At 33.9% G+C, this 25823-nt stretch overlaps 2 protein-coding genes across 2 annotated transcripts; one reads left to right on the top strand and one right to left on the bottom strand.

The window, feature by feature from the left end:
• Positions 1-2024: 2024 nt before the first annotated feature.
• LOC111047019 (39S ribosomal protein L51, mitochondrial) lies at positions 2025-5990 on the bottom strand. Its single transcript, XM_022332681.2, has 2 exons — positions 5805-5990; positions 2025-2779 (listed from the first exon to the last, which is right to left on the bottom strand). Exon 2 carries the CDS (start codon positions 2768-2770, stop codon positions 2279-2281), a length of 492 nt encoding a protein of 163 aa, XP_022188373.2. The 5' UTR covers positions 2771-2779; positions 5805-5990; the 3' UTR covers positions 2025-2278.
• Positions 5991-7207: 1217 nt separating this feature from the next.
• Positions 7208-25757, top strand: LOC111047026 (2-hydroxyacyl-CoA lyase 1). Its single transcript, XM_022332693.2, has 12 exons — positions 7208-7571; positions 8165-8391; positions 9311-9492; positions 10003-10179; positions 15467-15708; positions 19030-19224; positions 20284-20359; positions 21232-21321; positions 21646-21793; positions 22510-22617; positions 24026-24149; positions 25056-25757. Exons 1-12 carry the CDS (start codon positions 7530-7532, stop codon positions 25149-25151), a joined length of 1707 nt encoding a protein of 568 aa, XP_022188385.2. The 5' UTR covers positions 7208-7529; the 3' UTR covers positions 25152-25757.
• The last annotated feature ends 66 nt before the right edge of the window (positions 25758-25823 follow it).

Here is a 25823-nt window from a genome sequence, read left to right on the forward strand (position 1 = left end):
TAAGATTTATTAAGGCAAGAAGGATGGAATGGCTTGGACATGTGGTGAGAATGAATATGGAAAGGACATAACTTAGACTGCTGGATGGACGAATGATGGGGACGAAAAAGAGAGGCAGACCGAGAACGAGATGGATAAATGATGTAATAGGTGATCTGCGTGTGCTGGGCGTATCCAACAACTGGCGGCAAAGATCACAGAGAAGAGACGATTGGAGGCATTGTGTTGAGGAGGCCAAGGTCCACCCAGGTCTGTAGAGCCAACTAAAGTAAAGTAAGTAAATGGGATGCGAATTTCCATTTTTTCTGTATAATTCCCTTGCTTAAAAAGTGTATTGGATTTGGCCTATGACTTATTCAACTACTGAAAACCAACCACAGCTCATGAATAATTTTTTGTGATTGAATTTGATTTGATTTATTTTGGTTGGTCAGTGAAGGAAAATTATATGAACGTTACAGCAAAAAAAGGAAAAGGTACTGAGATTAAACAAATTATTAATAATGACGTTCTAATTTGCAAGATTGAAAAGTACCCAGGAATTTATTTATTATTTAATTCTATTATTACTACACAATAAAAAAATTATAATGATAAGGACAAAAACAGGCGAACCTCAATTATTTCTCCTCGAATTTAAATAGATGACGAATTTCAAAGTAGGGTTGAGTTTTCACTCTCCACACAACACATTAATTTCCAGTCCAAAAATACCATAACAAGAGATTTGAGACAGAAGGGAGAAATATTGAAAAAATGGAAATATAAAGTGAGGTCCACGTTATAATGGCAGTGTACGATTGACAATAGTGTTGCTGTCCTTTTCTATCATACAACAAAACAGATAGCGCTATCTCTCTCTAGCTTTGCAATGTTGTCCGTTAGCCAGAATATTTTATTTTTACTTTTGACAGTGACTGTGCAAAAGTAGACAGACAATTCTCAGCCGCCATTTTTTTCTTCATTCTATCAAAATACTGTAGTATACAAGTATAATTGATTTAGAATGTATTTTTGAAACAATTTTTAGACATTACCGTATGAGAAGAACAAATTAAAATACCTGAAATTACATTTTAAAAGTTGATAAATAACCATCCTAAGCTGCCTACAGATATACGCGCCTCCAACCCGCTCCGCCCTCGTACCACCATCGCACCGCAATCGCTCCGCCTCCGCACTTCACTCGCACCGATCATGAACGTTATGGGAGATGTTAGCTCTTCTCGCGTTCCACTCTTGCTCCCCGGTCGATCATCAATCGCTCTGCTGGAGTGACGTTCGGTTGCGGAGCAGAGCGAAAGTCTGTACGCTCCTCTAGACTTCATCCATACTTCAGTTAGCCTACACGTATAGGTTAGACCTACTCGTACCGGTATAAATAATATTGAAAGGTTAGCCTATTTCAGAATTATTTCCATTAAAATTACTTATTTTGAATAGGATTTCTATTTTTCTATTATTTTTAAAAGAAATTAGGATAGAATACCGACCAAATTACTCAATTTCTGTTGTTTTGATATTTAGATTGGTGTATCACAGCTTTTTAAATTAGCCGCCATTTCATGTTTCTAAAAAATAAAAATCTGATCTCAGTTATGAAAGCAAATTTTTGAATCAAATTATGAAAAAATATACTTTCTTCATCAATTTGACATTAAATTGATTATTTTATCAAGGAAATGATGATTATTATTATTATTAGATCAAATTTAATGGGACGAATTGAGTAACAGCTGTGTACACTCAGTGGAAAAATGGAGAGGCAACGTTTTTCTCCTATCTTTCTTCACTGCCATTATAACGTGGACCTCACTGTAGTATTAAAGGCTCATGACAAAGTGTTATAAAAGTTCAAAGGGGAATTTTATGACAAACATGCGTTTTCTCGACTTCTTGTGCAGTGGCTTGGCAGTAGCCTGTAACGTCTACACCCTGCCAGTAACTCATGGCAACCAGCCACTTGTGGCCTCAACTAAAAAACAAGCTTCCAATTATTTTTACTAAGAAATTTTCAAGTTTTACATGATCCAGTTCAGGTCTTACTGATATTTGAAGGATTAGAGAAAAAAATAAAATATTGATATATAATCATTTATGTCCCATAGAATAACAATTATTGTGACACTGAGAAAATAGGATGATTATAGTTTAAAAGTATTTAAACTTCAACTGTACTTCCCAAACAAATTGAAAATTCAACTTTTATACACTTATAAACATTTCTGGAAGTTTATCGCTACAATATTTTTTGTTTCTAGTAAGAAACTTTGCTAAGTTATTCCTTATTGAAAACAAACTGATTAGTTTTACGATTCATAAATTTATACAAGTATTGGACGCGTTTGTTCAAATTTCTCCATTTTAAGGGATTGGAAATAGGAAATATTCCTTTGCCTACGAACTTCTTTTTTCGAATTAGCACTTGCAGTTCATTTCCTTTGACGCCCCTCAACCAGGATGCAGTTTGGTAGTGTGTTCTTGTAGGATGCAAATTTTCATTTCCTAGGATATCTATATAATCGTTTTGCCCAAATAGTGCTTTGGATTCGGACCATGAATTTTTTGGTTCATAGATAGGCATGGGCAGTCTCGGTCCATCAACATGAGGTAGAAGACCTCGTTGAAGTAAACTTTCCTCATATCCGAATCGTCTGATGAATTTTCCTTTTTCCAACTTATCTTTATGATAACGGTATCGAACCTGCTGTGCTTGCGGTGCCCATAACTTCTGCACGCATTGCGATACTTGCCTCAGACACCAACTCATCTCACTTATCTGGAAAAGCAATAAAGGTTCACATTAACTAAGATGCAGTTTTGACATTACAACTTTTATAGAATATAATATGTTTATAAGAAAATGAAAAACCAAGTACACTTTTTTGAAAACGAATATATGAATAGGAACTATACTATTAGTCCAGTAAAATGGTCATTTTTCAGGAAACAGCTCCGGCAGAATTTTTCTCGTCGTTTTTATATCTATTTTGGGAAATTCAAATAAACATTCACTACAAAATTAAAGACAATAAAATTTCCGATATATTATTTGAGTAGTCGCGCCAGATTCTGGGTTATGTGCTACATATTTAAAAAAGGGTATTTTTAAAGGTATTTTTGAAAATTCTGGAAACTCACTACTTTCACTTTATACAACTTGGAGTAATGATATTTTCTTACAAGAAATAAATTTAAAAATGTCCAAAATTTGAGTGGGTTTAGGGTTGAGGCCTCCCTCTGGCTTGTCATGAAATTTCATAGTCGAATTCAACGCCCCAAAATACATTATAAAACCAACAAGAAAAAATCTTCAAGACTAAAGTCAACCACACGGAAATAGTCCGATGGAAATTGGAATAGATAAGTGCAACGTTGTCAGATAAGAGTTATGCAGCGTTACCAAATAAAACTTTATCAACGTTGTCCACAGCTGGACAATATAAATGAAACTTATTCAACGAGCGTTAGCGAGTTCTCACTATTGACTTATAAAAGGCCAAAGTCGTTGTCCGTCTCCGTCTGTTTGTATGTTCTAGAATAGCTCTCCAGAAAGAAATGATCAATCAGCTTCAAATTTTGAATACGTATTTTTCGAACCTTTTTACTGGTCAAGTTCGTATCATGAGAGGTCATTTCCCTATCACTAGGAAGGCAACATACCAACGACACTTCAACCACCAAGCACCAAAACTCCACAATTTAATCAAGATAATAGAAAACTCAAGAAAATTTAAATGCGCTATTAAAAACTGGATCACAACGACTGGAAGACATAATATAGAAAACACAGTTTCGAACAATATGTGAGCTCACTTACCCAATGTATTTGCACCCCCACTCTGAATGTATTACTACTACACCTGCATGGGTTTCCCATAGTTGAGTAGGTTTATTTCCGAAAAAATCCAATTTATTTATATTTGTAGTAAATTTCGTATATTGTTTTTGAATATTATGTACATTTTATTGATTAAATTGCTTATTTGTATTTTAATGGAAATAAATTTATTATTATTAATTTCAGCGTAAAACGTCTTTATTACTTTCGCAAAATTATTGGGCTTCACTATGTATTAGGTGACAACTGGTTTGGTCAAACGTTTTATGATCTTAATACATAAATAATAATAATAATTATATCTATGCATTTTTAATGTTATCCTGCTATAGCCTTTTCTTAAAAAGGATGATGTAGTTAGTCACTTATGTTCGATAATTAACTTGATAAAAGGTTTGAGTAATGTCTTGAAAATTTGAGGCTGATTGATCAAAGCGTTCGAAAGTTATTGTAGACGGGAAACAATTGGACACTTCATTATATGGGCTGCGGAATCCAGCATCAAGACTATGGGCCTATACTCTGTCCAATTTCGCATGAGCTCTGAAGGATTAGGCCGACCCTCGCTCCCCACGCGCAGGCACACACGCCCGGCCTACCTGCGCCATTGATATACTATACCTTTATACCTAAATTTGCATCCTTTACCCATAATATGGGATCGATGGCGTCAAAATCATAGAATACAATACACAAAACAAAAACATACATAAGGCATGTTTAGCAAGACAGTATTTCCGACAAATCATCACTCTTTTATATTCACTAACACTGTAGTACGCCTTGCTTTTCAAGTGCTTGGATACAACTCTCTCTAACGCTCTTAAATCCAACTGTTTTACTCCTATAGGCAGGCTATTGAAGTATCGCAATGCCGAACTCCTAAAGCACACCTGTGATCTCTGGAGGCGTACTCTGGGAATATCAATCAGCTCTCGATGTCTGGTGTTATGTTCATGCACATCAGTCCGAGTCAACATGTACTGCTGGTTACTCTTGACATACATTAGACAGAGAAGTAGGAAGTGGCAGATCACTGTTAGAATACCAAGTCTAACAAAAAGGGGCTTGCAGTGTGCGCGATAATCGCTTGCGGTGATGATTCGGGCAGCCCGTTTTTGCAGCTTCAGTATGTCCACAACCTTTGCTGAATGACCCCACATGAGTAGGCTATAGGAAACGTGACAGTGGAAGAGCGCGTGATACACCATGACTAAATAGGCCTCAGTCACATGACCCCTCAGCTTCAGCAGCAGAAAACAAATTCTGGACAGTCTTGTGGTCACATGCTGAATATGGCTGGCCTAGTTGAGTTTATTGTCCAGAACAAAACCCAGCAGCTTGAAAGGGTCTTGATCACCAGGAAGATTTCTTGACAAGCTGGGTCTTGTTTGCATTCAACTGGAATCGGTTTGCCAGGAACCATGAAGTTGAAGACCGCAGATGTTCGGCTGACATCTCCAATACCTTCTGAAGGTCACGGCCAGATGACATCAATGATGCATCATCCGCAAACAATAGCGTTGAACCATCACTGTCGAGGTCGTTTATCGTAATTATAAATAGGATCGGTCCCAGTATACTACGTAGTATACAGGTTTGAAGACCGTCCCTTTACTCACACACACAAAAGGAGACTGCGCTTGTGTGTGTGAGTAGTAGGAGGGTCGGCCTAATCCTTCAGAGCTCATGTGAATTTGGACAGAGTATAAATAAAATATCTGTCTCAAAGCTTGAATCTGCTGTCCATGCATATTATGCTATTTTAAATTAAAGTGCAGCATAGGTGGTCAACGACAATTATTTCTAGTGATCATCCTAAATAGATTGCAACATAAATACACCGTTTGACCGTTACTATAATAATATTATATAAAATAGTTGATAATATAAGTTACGGTACGGTCAAAGAATAAACCGTTCAAAACGTAACCTCAAAACTAAAATAGAATGGAGAACTTACCTACGGTTTTTTAATTGAAAATATTTATCAAGTTTCCTTTCACAGAGTACTTGAAAATATAACGAAATAACAACAAAAGTATCTTAAAATCCAAAACTACTAACTTATTTTTATATTAAACAATTTTCTCATCACAAATCAGTCAATCGTCTGCAGTATTTATTACACTATTTATATCGATATTTCATATCGGATATCGTTGGTTGGTTTTCAACAGGAATCTGAAATATCGACTATCGATAAAATACTATGATGTTAGGGGGGAATAGGAATCGATAGAAGACGCACCGATGTTTATCCTGTTTAACATCGATGGGTAGTAAAAAACATCGACTTCTTGCAATGATTAAAGCTTAGACCAGTTATAGAATAGACATGCTGGGAAGTCTAGCCTCTGAAGCCAACATCTACTTGCCAAATCCACCCATCTTGACGTCACAACCAAGCTATAGTGAGGTCCACGTTATAATGACAGTGGATAAAGATAGAAGAATAGCGATGCCGATTCTCTGCATTGATTAATCATATTTCTTCACTGTCAAAAACATAATTGGCACCGTTGTGGACCTAGAAACGATAGTACCACCGGCTTTGTCGAATGATAGACAAGTATAGCAATACCAAAGTTGATCAAATACTGTCATTAAAACGTGGACGTTACTATAACAACAATGCATTGTTCAACAACAATGTAAGTTAAACACCACAAACACAAAAAAGTTTTCTATAATTTCTTTAAGATGCGTGACGTCACTGTTGTGACGTCAAGATGGGTGGATTTGGCAGTAGATGTTGGCTTCATCGACTTTTAGTATGAATATACAATTGGCCATGTATATTCTATAAACTGGTCTAAGGTTGGAACCTCAGACCATTTATAGAATAGACACGTTGGGAAGTCTAGCCTCTGAAGCCAACATCTACTGCCAAATCCACTCATCTTGACGTCACAACCAAGCTAACAAAAATGCATTGTTTAACAACTATGTAAGTTAAACACCACAAACACTCAACAAACTCAAAAAATTTTCTATATTTTCTTTACGATGCGTGACGTTACTGTTGTGACGTCAAGATGGGTGGATTTGGTATCGACTTTCAGTATGAATATACAATGAGCCATGTCTATTCTATAACTTAATGAAAACGTAAAGTTTGGGATTGATCAGAAATATAATAAAGTGGAATCTCAATTTTCTATAGAACAATTACAAGAATGAAAAATTTGTTTATAAATTCATATATAATATTAATATCAATCTTTATTTGGGAAATCATCGACCTTCTACCATCAATGTCTAAGCATCGAATAGTAAAAATCGATGTTCAGAGAAAACATTGATCTTTCTAAACATCGATGTTCTAATGGTTCCAAACATCTATCGATACCCATCCCTTGTGATAAGAATTTTGATTTGATCCAAAGATTCCAAACAAAAACATGCGAGTCATTCAGTCTCTTCAGTCATAATAATTCATGAAAAAGGACATTTTATTATAGGCATAGTTTAATGTGAAACAATATTGAGTAACCTATTATGAAAACTTGTGAATCGTAAAACTTTTCTTGTACATATAGGCTAGCTTTTTGTTTTGTCCGTGTACGGTAATGTAATAAATTCTTACTTATGCAAAACTCTTACACAAAACGTTAATTTCTATTGTTGCATAGTTGGTGAGATATTGGTTTTTGTTGAATTTATAGAAATTGTTAATATTATCATTATGGATGGAAATACTGTTTTAGTGGAGAATCTCAAATTGCAGGTTGGTTAGTACCTAATTATAATATTATTTTAAGATGTTAAACAAGTAACATGGTTTGCCGGCTTAGTTGCTGGATTTAAACATTGGGCTATATTGACTTTTACTGGTAAATTAATTAATAATATACAGTAAGTTTCAGGTCATTCTCTCAAGATATTTTAAATGGTTTTGCTTACCCTACTAAAATTTAGGCTTATAGTACAGGCTACCTAATATAATATTGTGGCTTCAGGTAAAAAAATAATTACCGTATCATCCACCGCAACATTTTAAATCACCAATATTCTAATTTTTAGACAGTTGTGTTTTGGTTTAGACTAATCTTTCAAATTGAAAAAGTTCTGAAAAATTGAAAATCTGAGGATATTGAAATTAACTTAGGTACCGCATACCGGTAAATATTAATTATTCTATCATTATTATGACATATGTATTACAACTGTCTAGAAGATAGTTTTATATCTAGGTACTTAAGGCGTGAGATACCCTGCAATTGTATTACTGCAAGTATTATAATGCAGATACTTTTAGCTTATAAGCCTTAATTTTGTTTCGAAATAATATTTTTCAGTCAAGTAATTTCTCATTTATAGGGGATCGAATATGTGTTTGGGATTGTTGGGATTCCAGTGGTGGAACTTGGAATGGCGATTCAACAAGCTGGTATGAAGTTCATTGCCATGAGAAACGAGCAAGCGGCCTGTTATGCCGCTCAAGCGATTGGCTATCTGACCCGTAAACCAGCCGTTTGTCTTGTTGTCTCTGGACCTGGACTGTTGCATTGCTTTGGGGGAATGGCTAACGCACAAGTCAATGGATGGTAAACTAATTCACCGTATATATATTTATCAAATGTTGGAAGATTTCTTTAGTGAGAGCTTTGCTGGACTGTGATACTGCTTACAGTTTTTATTGTTCACTTGACACGGTCTATCCAGGAAAACCTGGCCTTGATCACGACATTGGATATTGGATCTAGATCACTTTCACTAACCATATATTTTTCTTTCATAAAGGTCTATCTTATAACTGAATTTTCTTTCATACCGAAGTCTTCCAAAGATATCCTTAGAACCTTAGGTACATTCTATAAAATATAAGTACTCTAATGCCTATTTCTCACGTTGGCCCAGTCGCTGGTCTAACCTGGTAAGCTAAGCCACTTTCTTCTTAGCATCCACACTGCGTGCCCAGTGCCCATTCAAGGCCAGTATCGGCAAGCTCCCGCTACACGGAGCGCCGAATTCAAGATGGCAAAATGAAAATGGAGTTGGATGTTGAAATTATTATCTAGGGAACACTGTATAAAGTAGGCTAATAAAAACTATGAAAAGTAACGCAATAATAATAATAACATTTAGGCCTATAGCAACTCAATTGCACCGAAAATACAGCAGAGCAGACGACAAAACAAGAAACAGCGCGCATTGATTGACAAGTGTGGATGGAATGGTTTTGCCAGTGCTGGCCTTAGCTGGGCTGGCCTTCGCTCGACAAAAATCGGAGCGATAGCCAACGACTAAAGTCAACTCTGGCCAACCACCCATCCACACTCTGGCGCTGGAAGTCATTTGTAAGCATTGTGACAACATGTGGATGCGGCATAATTCACTCACAGCACTGGCTGTAAGTATTTTCAAACATACCGAATTCTTGGTATGGTTATCAAAATTAGTATGGTTTACCAGGTTTAGTCCACTGTTGATTGATATGAGATATGTGTATGTGGTGTTTTGTAGGCCGCTGATAGTAATTGGTGGCTCTTGTCCTGAGGATCACGAAGGCTTGGGAGGATTTCAGGAATGTCCACAGGTTGAGTTGAGCCGTCCCTACTGCAAGTATGCAGCCAGGCCTGCCAGTGCGGCTCTCATTCCACAGCATGTCGAAAAAGCATTCCGATTAGCCACCTATGGGCGTCCAGGTTATTAGCTATTTCATTCATTCAAATCATGTTTTATACTGACAATAATACAATTTAAAATGAAGAATGTTGAAAATATTTAAATGAATATACTCTCTTCAAGAGGAATAAAGATAAACATGTAAATAATGACCAAACAAATTGTAGTATTTTTGTACATTATTTTCTTACAGAATAAAAATTAACTTGCTAAATTATTGGATTGTTTGTTGTTTGGATATACTTTTTGAAAAGCTTTTTATGATTTTGGAGATTCACTTTTTTTCTTCCTATTGAGTATGAATTTAAATTGGCCACAACCTCTTTTTTATTATAAATTTCTTATTCTTTCCTCTAGTAAATAAATGGTTGTGACAATAATAACATGTACTAAATATTCTTACGCCGCCTTTCCCAACTGCTCTTATTTAAATACTATACAAATTGAAAATTCCTCTGTATAATAGGATATAAACAATTAGAATCAGAATTTATGTTTGGCTTACAATTTTATTTTCTTGTGTTTTTCAGGGTGTTGTTATTTGGATTTCCCTAGCAATGTCTTACAAATGCAGACCTCACTCACTCAGATAGTGACAGCTCATAAGTGTCCAGAACCTCCTCTCATCCAACCAAATCCATCCGCTATCTCAACTGCAGTCGAAGCATTGATGCGATCTGAAAAACCACTTGTCATTATTGGAAAAGGTAATAATTCTGTCACTATGCATTTGACTTATTTGTGATAATTTCAGTCGTCAGCCGAACGCGGTAGCGTAGACATCGTAGTGCCAGCGTAGTCTTATTGTAGAATTAGCTAACAGTATTCTAGCCGTCAGCAATAATAAAATTATTGTCTTTAAACTATAACAGTTGAAAAGTATTCGTAGTGTTATGAAGTGTATTTCCATAAAAAACTTCAATTATGGATAGTTCGGGATCTCAATTCCGTACACCGGTGAAATAGCCACCTCTTCTAGCTCCAGAGTTTGAGGAGGAAGATGAATATTCGGAGAGATACAGCTTCATCAACTTGGAGGATCAGAATGCGAGCAAAATCATGGACCAGAGTTTACTGGAAGACGTGGGAACTCTTCACGATCTTTACTCCGATCTCATTAAATGGGGCAGTGAGACATTTGAAAAAAAGCTATCTCGAGCGGATTTTGATCAATACAGTGCTCTGTGCAACAAGCTGGCATTGATCATAACCAGAGTTGAAACGAGGAAAAAAACCCAGGAGAAAGAAAAGAACGAAGTTCTATGCAGACTGGATAAATTGGAAAAAAGCATAAACCAGCTCTCATCGGACTTCAAGAGAGGACAGCCACCCACTACTACTGCTACAAGATCATTCGCAGAAGTAGTGCAAGTTCCAATTAAAATAAATAAACAGCAGCAGCAACAAGTTAGTGACTGGAAAAAAAATAGTGCGCAAGATAACCGAGAAGAAGAACATCGTGATAGTGAAGCCTGCAGTGGTAACAGGAAGTGATAGTGAAAGCAGTGCAAAAGTCAGAGAAACTTAAAAAAAACAATTCCGAAAGAAAAATCACTGAAAATTAAAAAAGCGGTAAACGTACGTGGAGGTGGAGTGTTATTGGTGATGGACCCATCCGAGGACAAGGTAAAAGTTTTAGGAAACAAACTAATTAATGATAAAGATTTAGAAATTAGTACTCCTTCGTTGAAAAAACCTAGAGTAATTATATATAATGTATCTAAAGAATTGAGCCAGAGTGATTTAAGTATAGAAATATTCAACAGGAATTTCTCAAACACAATAAATAAAGAAAAATTTGATAAAGAATTCAACCTATTATTTAAAGTAGGTAAGAAAGAGAGAGTACACCCATTGGGTAATCGAATGTTCTCCTGATATTCGACGAGAAATAATTAATAAGGGACGAAGCCTCTCAAGCCTTGGATAACTGCAGGATTAATAACGTCAATAAGAAAACGAGATAAAATGCATCAGAAATTAAAAAAACAGCCTCAAAACAACTTTCTCAAATCACTATATAAAAACTACAGTTACACATTAAACAACATGATGAAAAAATCTAAGTATGACTATTATAATAATATTCTACTCCAAAGCAGAGGCAATTCGAAAAAGACATGGGAGTGTATCAATGATCTATTGAATATAAAACGAGATAAAAAAATACCCAATATAAATCCCGAAGTTCTAAACCACCATTTCACGCATGTAGGTCAATTATATGCTAATAAAATAATAAATAACAGCCCTAGACAACGTACTCATGCCGATTCGTCAATCCCCTCATTCAATTCATTTTATTTGGCTAATACAAACAATGATGAAATAATAGACACAATCAGTTCTCTCAGAAGTAACTCTTCTCCTGGAGTAGACAATAATTCAAGTTCTGCCTGTCTGAAAAAAATAGCTTCCTATATTGTAGAGCCTCTTAAAATGATAATAAATAAATGTTTTTTGGTAGGTTATTTTCCTAAACTATTTAAAGTTGCTAAAGTTGTTCCTCTTTATAAATCAGGTGATAAATCAAACCCCTCAAATTATCGCCCAATAAATAAATAATTTCGCTAAAATAATGGAGAAAATTATAAAAAAGAGACTAGTAAGTTATTTGAATAAACATAGAATTATCAATAGAAATCAATATGGATTTAAGAGTGGCATATCAACAGAAGATGCAATATCCGACTTTTTGGAAAGAATAATTGAAAACTTCAACAGTAAAAAGAAAACTTCAACAACTTTCTTAGACTTGGCAAAGTCTTTTGACACTGTATCTCAGTCAAGATTATTAGAGAAGATGGAACACCTTGGAATCAGAGGCTCACCTCTCAAACTATTCAATAGTTATCTAACTGAACGGTATCAACTACTATTACTTACGCTGAATACTTTATTAAGTAATTAAAAACTTACTGAATATGGTCTGCCTCAAGGCACTGTTTTATCACCAATATTTTTCCAAATTTATATTAATGATTTTCTTAAAGTTGACATTGGGAACTGCTCAATCGTATCCTTTGCTGATGATACCGCTCTCACTTTCACTGGCAATTCCTGGGAGGACGTGCGCCTTAGCGCAAAAAATGGTCTCAGAGTAGCACAATCATGGCTCGATGAACATCTGCTTACTTTAAATGCTTCTAAAAGCGTATTCATGACTTTCTCACCCAATGCCCAAACACAACCTCATGAAATAGAAAGTATTGAAATACACCAAGTAAACTGCAATTGTCAACAATCAACAAATCACTGCTTTTGTCCTGAAATTCGAAAAAAGGACAAAGTATACCTGGGAATACTGTTGGATCCATATCTGAGATGGAATATTCATATAAACAGCACGTGTTTAAAAATAAAATTTCTAATATATGAATTTCATCAAATTAGAGAACTAAATAACTTGAAAATAGCTCGATTAATCTACTTCTCTTATGCACAAGCTGTTTTACAATATGGAATAAGAGCTTGGGGTGGAGCCTTGAACACACATTTTGAAAAACTTTTCATAATTCAAAAATATATTATTAAAACAATTCTAGGCAAACCCAGACTTTATCCTACAAGCGATCTTTTCAATGATTCAAAGTACTAACTGTTCGACAGCTGTACATAAAAAACTTGATAATATATATTAAGAAGAATAAAAATAAATTTCTTCTTCGTGAAAGAAACTTGAATTTAAATTTACGTCCTATTAGAGAAACATTCCATCAAGACAGGATGAATTTGAATGTATGCAGAAAACAATTCACTTACATATCACAGAGGATAATAAATCTTGTTCCTACTCATTTTGTTGCCAATACAAGCCGGAGCAAAAAACTAAATTGCGAGATTGAGGAATGGATAAGATCAAATAAAACTGAAGAAAAAATCTTCTAAGCACCAACTGTTTCTTGTTTTTATGTTTTGTTTTTTTTATCATAGAATAATAATTATTGTGTGTTACTAACTTTTATCTAATTTAATCTACAAAATTATATTTGTGTGTAAATTCCACTAATCTTTGTTCTTATTTTGGTTTAATTTCTTAGTTTATATTGAATAGGTCTACGCACAGGTTTTACCTTGTAGGCTACTCCTTAAACATAGATGGACATAAAAAATATACACTGCAGTTTTGGGATCATTTTATATATTTAATAGTATTTTTCTTGTATTATTTTTAGATGTTATAATATTATATTATTATAATTGTGTATGTTTTTTGAGAAATAAATTTGAAAAAAAAATTAATAAGTGAACTGAAGAGGAAATGATTCATGTGGCAAAGTGATTTAAAGTCATAATGTAATAAAATCTTGATTAAAGATAGGCTGTGTACTTTGTACCCCAGTTGGTTTCCACATAGCCTACAGTATATCAAAAATGTATCTATCTTTTAAACATAAATATAAGTACATGATATCATAAATAAAAATATAAAAGTATAGTATAACAAAAAAAAATTATCCACAAATGTATAACAGACATATATTCACTTAACATAAATATAATTACGAGATATCATATGAATCTCGAATAATTGATGTGACAAAATTAGAAGCACGTTTATACCACATTTATTGTGAATCAAATAATGGAATATTAGAAACTGCAGAGTGTAGTGCATGACCAGATGACAATACTAGATGTGGATGTATCCATCATACAAACTTTCTTTATTGAAACTTCAATTTTTAATGACAAGCACTATATATCAGTCGTAATATTTGTTATATCTGCTGTGTGGCAGAGAAAACCTGGAGTCCTAACTCCGCCCTTAATGAAGACAATCGTTCAATCAATCAATGTGAGCTATTTCTGCATAGTCTATCGTTCGATGTAATTTTTGCGTAACCTCATCACTCAGCTTAGCTCAAATTGTATCACATTTTCACATTTCCATTGCAGATTATGTATTGTTTAGCAATATTGAAAATATATGATATAACATTAGTTTACTTAATGTTTTAACTTACTTTTGTTTTTAGAATGTTGTGATATTCCTTTAAAAGTAATAAATTTGTGAAATTATGTATGTTGAGAAAAGTAGAATATAGTTTCATAGTTTTCGTCAACCATAATCCATACCATACCGAAACAGGAAAAATAATTTTAGAAGTTCTTGATCATTGTCGATTTAATATTTTTTTATTGTACTACATGTTTATTCTAAAAAGTCAATCAGATCATTTCAATTGAATATAAAAGAGGGGATTTTTCTAACTTCGTGAATCTATTAAATGGAACTTCTCTTCTTTTTAATGGATAATTTTGTTAAGTGCATTTCTGTTTGGAGTCACTCCACCTATATGAGTATAGTGAGGAGAATGATTGTTAAAAGTCGAACTCGACGGAGTGGCCGTAGTCGAGTGGATTAGATGCTGGCTTTATATTCCAGAGGCCCGGGTTCGAATCCCAGCCCGGGCAAGATATTTTTCTCGGGCTACTCCCGTGTTTCGAATTAACACGTTAAGGTGTCACTCCCAGCTGCCTAAAAAACAGGCGTTAGGTCATGTCAGAGGCCCTGGAATTGATCATTTGCGACTTGAAAACTCTGACACCAGACCTGAGCCAGCCAGGTTACTCGATATTATTATTTTCGATCTTAGTTATATCATAGAGAAAAGATAGCATAAGAAGATATCCCATGATATAGGTCGTTTATGTTCCAAATTCCAAGCCTATTACTTTCGACCACTGTCCATTATTACTGTTTTATCCGGGTGAGAGTGTAAGAGCGACACAGTATGAGAGACTACCAGCGTCACATAGCTTCACGAAAATGAACTACTAAGACTATCCACTTGAATTGACAGTGAAATTTGGAACACAAACGCCCTATACCATTGAATAACTTCTTATGTTATCTCTCTTACATCTTGTAAGCAGTGCCTTTCTTGAATCTCGTGCTAGTCCAGTGCAGCTATTTTATTAGATGCAATTTTGTGGTTATTATTTGTCTACTATTTTTTTTTTTTAATTTCATTTGATAATGATTGACAGGAGCCGCTTACAGTAGGAGTGAAGAGGCAGTGCGAGCGCTGGTGGAAGAGTGTCAACTGCCGTTCCTGGCAACGCCGATGGGTAAAGGCGTCGTGGCAGACAGCTCGACGCTTTGCGTCGCGTCGGCGAGGACGCTCGCCTTGCAGCAAGCTGATGTCATTCTGTTGCTTGGCGCCCGGCTCAACTGGATGCTTCACTTTGGCCGACCTCCACGCTACACTCCTCACACCTTCTTCATTCAGGTAGCGATTGTTTTTGTTCAAATTTGAGCTTGTCAATAAGTCATCTTGTATTATTTCATTCATTCATACATTTAATAAATAAAACGAATATTGAACCCATTTAAACATTTAGTTAAACATAAATCATACTACTGATTGGGGAAGGAACAACATGCTTTGTCCAAAACTGTTCTACCAAATTTTGATAGAAACCTATAGTCCAGCGCTGTTTTTATAACAATGTAGGTTCCGGTACAAAACGTTCTGGCGTGTCTGGGGGGGGGTATTCATTGTCCCCTGGAAAAATTACCAATTGTAGCCTCAAAAATGTGTTTAAAGGCTATGTGGGGGTAAAGAAAAGCATTTCAAAATTTGTCTAAATTCTTGAGTTGAAAACTATTTTTTGGCCAGAGGTACCGCACGGCCCTTCACATAAACAGCACCGGATAGTTCTAAAAGGTTTCTTCATTGTTAATAAAATATCAAGATTAAATCTTTCTTCAATGTTGATAGAATTGCTGCGCTTACTCGCTTTGTTATTAAGAAGTTACGGAAGATCAGGTGTTTTATTCAGATCTGGATAAAAATATGAATTTAAGATTATTTTTGTAGGCGTAGGCATAGATAATAAATAGCATGAGAAGATATCCGATGGTATAGGACGTTTATGTTCCAAATTTCAAGCCGATTTTTGTCAAATCAAGCTGATTACTGTCTATTATTACTGTTTTGGCCGGGTGAGAGTGTAAGAACGGCACAGTATGGCTACTTTCACACGATAGGAGACGTGCAACTTGAACACTGAACAGTGTTCACGTTTTTTTGTCGAAGTACATTGAGTCAAATCGTGTCTTTCACATGGTGACTCCTAGCCAGAAACCTCCTTTTGTCACGTCTTTTCCCCTCGAGGCAAGCAGAAACCGGCTTGGATCGAGATACTAGCGGACAAATCGTCGCTTTCACATGGTGATTCTACGTCTCTCCGGTCACCACTTTTTCTCAAAAACTATCTTTCTTGAAAATGAAGATAGAAAGATTCTGATTTCGGATTTTGATTCAGCGACCCCAAATTCTTTAAAGCGTAAGTCCCGTTTTCGAAAATATCCGAAAACAAGGAAGTTATGGCTGTTTTTAATAAAGCTTTCTATTATCATATATAATTATACGGTAAAAACGAACAGGTACAGTACTATACAGTACGTAAGTACTGTAACTATTATAATACAACTTACACTGTATTCTTGTAGGAAATTTTGTAGGATATTTATCTGACATATTATGTCTTAGACTAAAAACGTGTAACAAATATCAGATCACTATTCAAGCTATCAAGCTTTTCATAAATTTATTTGTCTCCTCATGGCAGAAGGTTTGCGCCCAACGTTTTCACTTAAACATTTCTGTGATTAAATTGTGATAGAACACATTATCGTATTGATCTTCTAAATCCAGTTACATGTACATCGATTTTCGCAAAATTGATTTTTTACCGTTCCTATGAATTCTACCAGGTTCAGCACAACTACTTAAATAACATTATGTTTGATTCAACAGAATTCATAAGGACGACAAAACATCGAACAACAAAAAAACGCTTTCTGAGTAACTGGCTTTAACAAAGCATGGCTTCACAAAATACAGTACGATAATTTAGAATAGTTGGTACAATGGTTATGCTTTTCGTATTATGGCAAAACTGAGGATTTAGCTCAGCGACTAAAATCGACAAGCCATGATTATGTTAATCTTACTCATGATACAAAGTATCGAACTGCTTTGTACTATGATACATGGTTTTCATTCCGTATCATTCTTTAATAGAAATAAAACAAGATTCTGGTTTCAAAAACATCAAAGTCGCCAGGCTGGTCTAAACTATTCATGACTTTTTCAGTATGCATTATCCACTCAGCAGTTCTAATACACAGACATCACTTGGAATGGCATGACATTTTCTATTCTTTCAATTCCTATTATTACCATAGATCGATTCAGATCAGCACAATTTTTATACTGTATGTTCATAACAGATTTTTCTGATTGTTAAAAATAAATAATCAATAATTGCTGGGAATTTAAAGTGATATTCAACGATTTGAACCTGATAAATTGGATTGTTGAATGACAATTGAAATTCAGTGAAGTTTACTGTACAACATTCCTTTTCCTTCTATTTTATTGGGTGATGAGTGGAGATGATTATTATGATTTCATATTTGGATTCATCTTTTCAAAGTTCAATATTTTTTTGGAAAACTAGAACTTTGAAAAATTAAAAATGTTTATGTTTAAACTTCTCAGGTGTTCAAAAACTTCTTGAAACCTTTGCCTGTCCCTTTGTGAGGCAGGAGTATTATTATCTTAGTACGTTTACTATATAATCATATGATAATGGAAAGCTATATTAAAAACAGCTATAACTATCTTGTTTTCGGGTGTTTTTGAGAATGGGACTTACGCTTTAAAGAATTTAGGGTCGCTGAATCTAAATCCGAAATCAGAAATCTTCTATCTATATTTTTAAAACGTCGGCGTAGTTGTTAGATCTGTCGGCTTATTCGTAAGATCCCCATGTGAAAGCACAGGAGAGCTGCAAAATAAGAAATATGATCTTCCAGGAGCGAGGACTCTGCCGTGTGAAACTGGCCTATGAGCGTCACATACCTTCACGAAAAATAACTACTATAGTGAGGTCCACGTTATAATGACAGTATTTTTTCAACTTTGGTTTTGCTATCCTTGTCTATAATTCGACAAAGCCGGTGGTACTACCCTTTTCTAGGTCCACAACGATGCCAATTATGTTTTTGACGGTGTAGAAATATAATTAATTAATGGAGAGAATCGGCATCGCTATTCTCCTATCTTTATCCACTGCCATTATAAAGTGGACCTCACTATAGGTTTATCGGCTTGTGTTAATATTGAAATTTGTAACGTAAGCTAGACGCCGTATACCATGGGATATATTATTTGCTATTTGCCCAAATATTGTGATCCTAATTGTTTATCCAAAAATTGAAGTATTGAAAAATATTGTCGGATAGATACTTTTTTGTAGTTTAGAAAATCAGTTGAAGTGTTTGTAATTATTTTCATTATTGGAGAGTCACAGAGTTAATGTGGTTGGTTCAAGTTTGAATGAAATTTTACTTTCATTATTTTTCTCTGGTATTATAATTATTGGTATTATTTTGTATTGGAATGTGGTTGGTTCAAGTTAGAATGGAATTTTACTTTCATTATTTTTCTCTGGTATAATTATTTTTGTATCGGAAATTATTATCTGTATTACATGTTGGTAGTAATTATTGGAATTAGAATTTTGTATTCAAATTTCAGGTCGATATTTGTGCAGAGGAGTTGAATAACAGTGTGAAAGCGGGTGCAGCAATTCTGGCTGATGTTGGAATCACGGCTGTTGAGTTGAGAAAGTGTCTACGGGCCAAGAGCTGGTCTACCAATAATAGCTCAAAATACAATTCTTGGTGGTCCAGCCTTCGTAAAAAGTGCGAGTCGAATCAGCAAATAATCAAGGTGAGCAATGCTTTATAATGTAAATCTTTTTTTTCTAGTCTTTTTTTAGTGTCATATTTCACTCCCTATAACTGAATCTAAAATACTATGTTTTCTCCATAGGGTATAAAACAGTGGGACTAAAATAAACTACAACACAGAAATACCCCCATTTAGATAACATGAACCGATAGGAATTTAGCCACACAATCAAACATCATCTATATCAATACAGTCACTATGACTGCTCTGATCTCCCAGTGATTGCCTTGTTTTTTGGCTTAAAAACAGGTGATATTTGAATACTTTTCTGCAAGCTTAAGTTCAGTTGCTGTAAATATATTTCATTTTTGTAGTGATTGATTTGGAGTAGAAAAAATTGTAGGAGAAAAGGTGTAGGAAAAATTGTTACAGTATTTTTTCTTCCTCAGGAAAATTTTCGTCCTCGTTTTTTCTTGGGTGCTTTGGGTGGAAAAATTCCACTTAGTCCCTAAGTAAAAAAGCGACTACATCACAAGTTAGTACACACTGAATGTGTTTGGATTTTTTTCATAACAATTACTCATAAAAATTTTCATTTGATTTTCAAATAATCATTTTTCGTAGTGTGATCATTACCATCATTACATTTACTCTTTATAGATGCCATAAATTTATTTTTATGTGTGTGTATATTCATGCTTTTGACTTATATTGGTGCATTGACCTCTCGAGTGTTCTCACTTGCTCTACAACCCAACATTCCCATTTCCCAATAGCCCTTGTTTAATGAATCATGTATTTTATATAACTTCTTAACAACTTACGCATTTATATAATTATATTTTCAATAGTCATCACCACCATCATTTTCTCGTAATTGATGTTCACTAGTAATGGGAGGGTAAACCAAACACTTTACATATAAGATTATCTGCCCTTTGGATTTTGGGATCATGTTCCTATCGATAATCTCTTGTAGAGGAATTCACCATTGAAAGTAATTTAGGTGTCCGGATCCTCTTATCAGGAATGATTTTATTTTATTTTCAATAATATCCTGATCCAAATTTAAAACATTCAATAATTGTTTTCATACAGGCAATGTCCATGGATACGTCTACGCCTTTGAACTATTATACAGTGTTCCATCATGTTCAACAGTCTATACCAAATGGTAACTATAATAATTATAATTATTATAATTATTATCCATTCAATGGAATAAATAACAAATATGGAATACTCAATTCTCAATACTCAATCTCAATTCAGTGGTGATGGAAGCTTGTATTAAAAGTATAATTCATTTAGTGCTTCAAATTTTAAAATATAGTTTATTTTAAATTATCTATCTTCATTATGTAATGTTTTAATCTTGTATTATAAATCTTGAATATTATTTGTCATAGCTTCCTTGTTTCTGTCTTTTTAATTTGTCATTTGGTTGTAATTTGTCTTATCGTTTGTAAAGATTGGTATGTGACCTAGTTTCCGTAATTTTATTTATTTTTGTGGTTTGCAATAAGCACTATTTTTCTTTTCTATTGACATGTTTACCATACCTAGTTGTTCAAACTCACTGCTGGCGCACAAGTTGTTCTGTGCCGGTAGTGCCATTTTGTAATTGAGAATATTTATTTTATCAATTTGTACATAATTTTATGGCAAATAAATGAATTTGAACATCAATTCCATGATAATTGAAAAAGCAGTAGATTTGTGAAATCGGGGTGTTGAACCTTCTTCAACTAAGGAATAATATTCTGTACTAGAAATCATACTTGACAGGATCTTTCCTTTAGTATATTATAATCTCATGTGAATCTCAAATTTTTAGTTTAATTTTGAGTTCCCATGCTCTATCATAACATTAAATTTCTTGAAAAGTTGTCATATTCATTCCAATTCAATTTATTTCACCATTAGGTTATATTAATTTAAAATAACAAAAAATGTGTTACTATTTTATGTCTAATATTATGATATTGGGAGTCAACTCAATCCTTTATTTGAATAACAAGTCACAGCTTTGTTTTATAATTTCAGATTGCATTATTGTAAGTGAAGGTGCAAATACAATGGATATTGGAAGGACAATGCTCTTTAATAATTTACCTCGCCATAGGCTTGACGCAGGTAACTGTTGAGTATAATTCCTTATCAATTGATATTTCATATTATCCACTGTGTCTGATTAGTTGACATTTGCATGAATCTAGAAATTATCCAGCCTTTAGACTGTATTCTATTCAAACTTATTTGAAGTATGTACTGCAAATTTGGATATTGCATTTTTCACTTCCAAAATTGTTGTTTGTTTCTCCATGTCTAATAATATGATCTTGAATATCATCTTATTGAATCTTATATAATAATAGATAACTGTTATCATATACAATTTATTTATTTTTTACTGTGCTTTTTAGTTCTAGCAGTTGAAATGTATTGTTTTGAATGCAGGAACGTTTGGTACAATGGGTGTTGGGCTTGGGTTCGCAGCAGCAGCCGCGCTCTGGTGCCAGGACAACGCACCTCACAAGAGAGTGTTGTGTGTCGAAGGTGATTCTGCCTTTGGATTTTCCGGAATGGAAATTGAAACCTTGTTCAGGTAAACCTCCACCACTTTTGTTCAGTTATTATTTTATCCATTCAATTCGAAATGTGAATCTTTTATAACCTATATTTTTGTACTGTGCTGTATGAATTAAAGAACAGTTTTGAGCTTGAGGCTGTTGATCCTCTCCACAAGTGACAGTACTTATTGTGATTAATAGATAAAAGTTGTTTCTGAGATATTTTATGACAATCTATAAAATGTCGAATATATGTGCCACCAATTTGTAAGGTTACATTTCAAGAATTTAAATAAATTCTTGAAGAATAAAAAATCTTGATAATTCAAACTATTCTTGAAATTCAACACTTATTATTTTCTTATAGATATTGAAAATCAATAAATTCAGTGTAGCATAAGGTAGTGGGACAGAAAAGTATTACAGTTCCAAGTTCAATTACAATTCAATTAATTAGCATCACTAACAGTTTTATATTTGTTTAGTGTTATAGTACATTCAAGTTTCACAGTTCAGTGTAAAGATAATTTCATTGCTTACTTTATTATATGACGTACTCAATTGGTTTATGAATAAATTACATTCAAGCTCAAATTGAATAAACCCATAAAATACCCATATAACTCATTTAATTAATCTTCATATTATTTTATTGTAACTGGTGTATTTTGTACAAACTTGTAATTTTATGTGGAAATAAACTGAATTGAAATGCATAATATTGTCCTAATAAATGTATTGGTTGTCTTAGGTATAAACTGCCAGTTATAATCCTGATTGTGAATAATAATGGAATATACAGTGGATTGGATAGTGAGACATGGAATAGTGTCGCAAGTAGTGGAAATCTTCCCAGCTCGTAAGTAATGAGGACTATGCTCACATAATGCATTTTTGTTGTTTGCATTCAACAGTAAAAGATAATGTTCGGACTTTCCGATATCATCTGCATTTCCATTTCTAATAGGTGTTCTGATTTGTTTCAGAATAAACTTGAAGTTCAAGTACTAATACCAATTAAAATATTTTGAGAAATAAAAAACACAAATACACACATGGGGATGTATCCCTCCCCCCGGAAATGGAACCTGAATTTTTTTGTGGCTGCATCAGTCACAAAAATTAGCATCTAATTTTCGTTATATTGTACTATATGAGTAGAGACATATATAAGGGATTAAAGAATAGTCCTGCAATAGCAATGATAATATTATAATGAGCTATTTTCTCATAGACAGTGAGTTTTCTGGTGCGTAGGGACTAGATAGCAGGGGATAGAGAAACTATAGATAGCACTTCAAAGTTAGTTTACTTTTTGCCATCTATTATAATGAAAAAATTATTATAGCTTATATTGCTCTAGTTGATTATAGTTTATTCAGTTTCATGCATATCCCTAAACAAAGCTCCAGCAGCTTCTTCTATAGAGTTCCCCCGACCCGGAAATTTCACAGTTATGATAAACGGGTGTAGTTTCCAACGTGGACAGGAGGGACACATCCCTCTAATATTTGAAAAACAAAACGTTTTATCCCCCAAAACAATGTAAGTTTGAACACTCAAGTAAAAATTATATCAATTTGAAAAAAAAATTATCAAGTTAAAACTAAACCTGTAAATTTGATTGAAATGGTGCTTCATTGGAGCCAAAATTCAAGCATTCTACTTTGTTATCTAATAATGACTAGGTCTTCTACAAAATAACTTTTTTTAACAATTGAATGACTAATAAAATTCTACTCCATCCCATTCTATTTGTTATTTAATCAAAACCCCATTGCTCTATGAAATTTTCAAGTGAAAATCGAAATAATAAGTGGCCTACTGATCACCAAAAAAACTTGAATGGAATGTTTGTTTTCAAGTGGAAATTGCGTCAAATCACACCAAATTGAAGGTATTTTCAAAATTCTCCGGGGGAGGGCCCACGGACCCCCATTTGGTGGGGGGTATTCCATAACCCCCACACCCCCCCTCCCCGTTGTCACCATCAAAGTTTAGGTGCTTTCTACTCCAATGTACTGTTTGACCAGCGAAAGAATGCCCCCGGCGGAGTGAAGCAATCTTAGGCTGTACTAGCTTTTTCGAACCGTCCTAAAATGAGTACCTCCAGCGCCATCGGTACCCCCCTTATCTCCGCGGTCAGCCAGCTTCCTGATTGTCGAACGTCTTTTAATAATATTTAAAAATTATTTAGAAATATTTTCTCATCACAATTTTGCTTTGTGACAGTATTAAGTGAAATTGTGTTTTGTATGTGGATTCAGGCTACCACCTACCAGCTTGTCTCCTTCTGTGCATTACGAAAAGATGGTTGAAATGTTCGGTGGAAAAGGCTTCTTTGTCACTACCGTTCCTCATTTGATGTCTGTTATTAAAGAAGCATTCAAGGTAAAACATCCATTTATTTTTATTGTTCAAATTTTATATTTTTATCGTTTTATTGAAAAAATAATGTATTTATTAAATAATTCAATTTTTTTAGTGAGTAGTATGAAATATTAATTGTATCAAATTCAATTTTCCGTTTCTAATTTCCCTATTTATATACATGTATGTTCATGGATGAGTAATGAGGAAGGGAGATCAATGTGATCCATAAACTGTGTTTAAAGGTAATAAAACAGTAGAGCGGGGAAGGTAGATGAGGAGGCTCTAAATAATGCATTTAGTGAAACGCGTCAAATCATAGTGGAGCGGCGAAGGAAGTGTAAAGCGGGGAGTAGTTTCAATTATCTATCTATAATAATAAAGAGAGAATTGGCTCATACACGTAAAGGATAGAAAATTTACGAATGACGCATCATCATGTCTGAACTACTAGACTGATTAATTTGAAATTTTGCATATAGATTCTTAATTTACCGAGGATGGTTATATGCCTATTTTAGATTCTTCAAGATTTCAGTAGTTCGAGCGGTCAAGTTTTCAGTTTTCCAAGTTTTTAACTGGACTTTTACGGAGCCCGGGTTATTTGCTAGTTATAAATAACATTATTTTCCTCTTTCACTTCTGTTATATGTTTTTTTCCAAATTCCCGTTATTTTGGATCATCTTGATACAAGATAAAAAAATAATTCAGTAAATAATCATTGAATCTGCAGGAAGATGAGTAGCTAGTTTCGGAAATGCGTTTTGGCCTTATTGATAGATAAACCCTCATAATTCCAGCTTCGTCGCCAACTTCATGATAATTTCTCTTCATCAAAATTACCTACATCTATTGTCAAATTGTTGAGGTATGAATGAAGTAGATAAGTGATTGATAACCTATTCATTAAATCTTTTTTTTTCTAGATTGTTGATCAACCTACCATCATCAATGTCCTAATCAATCCAACGGCTGACAGAAAACCGCAATCCTTCAGTTGGTTAACTGAGTCAAAACTTTGAACCATTCCTTTTCCCAACTTAGAAATACTATACATCGTATATAATATTATTATATGTATTTATTCAATCATTTTAACTGTGGTGTAATGTTTTAAAATGAAATATTATGTATAATATTTCCTATACATGTGAAAATACATATAAAAATATTATTTCCACAAAAACTTCCATATCCGCTTCCTTATTTAATATAAATATTCAAAATTCAATCCAAAAATTAATTTATTTCGCACAACATAATAATATTACAAAACATTGTACCGGCTAAAAATACAAAATAAAAAATACTAATGAAAATCTACTTTGAAAAACAACTTATATATAAAATGAACGCCGCTGAACAAAATTTATTGATTGATATTATTTATAATTATTTTTAAAAACTTTATTTTGGAGAATCGTTTTTGCTCTACCATTTTATTTTTAAATTCTTGTCTTCGTTGAATAACGACTCATTATTCTTGCACACGAACTAATCAACCATGCAGGGTGTATTTACTTCTATTATTGTTATATAATTATGTATAATATATTTCAGATTACACTTATATTGATTATGTAATGTACACATTTTTGGATAAAATAAATTGAATATTTTTCAAGTTGTTTTATTGTTACTGTTGTATGATTATCTTTTTATATTAATCAGGTGGTATTAATTTATCTAAGGAA

This window comes from Nilaparvata lugens, chromosome 1 (assembly GCF_014356525.2).
Source record: "Nilaparvata lugens isolate BPH chromosome 1, ASM1435652v1, whole genome shotgun sequence".
NCBI classification, from domain to species: Eukaryota; Metazoa; Arthropoda; class Insecta; order Hemiptera; family Delphacidae; genus Nilaparvata; species Nilaparvata lugens.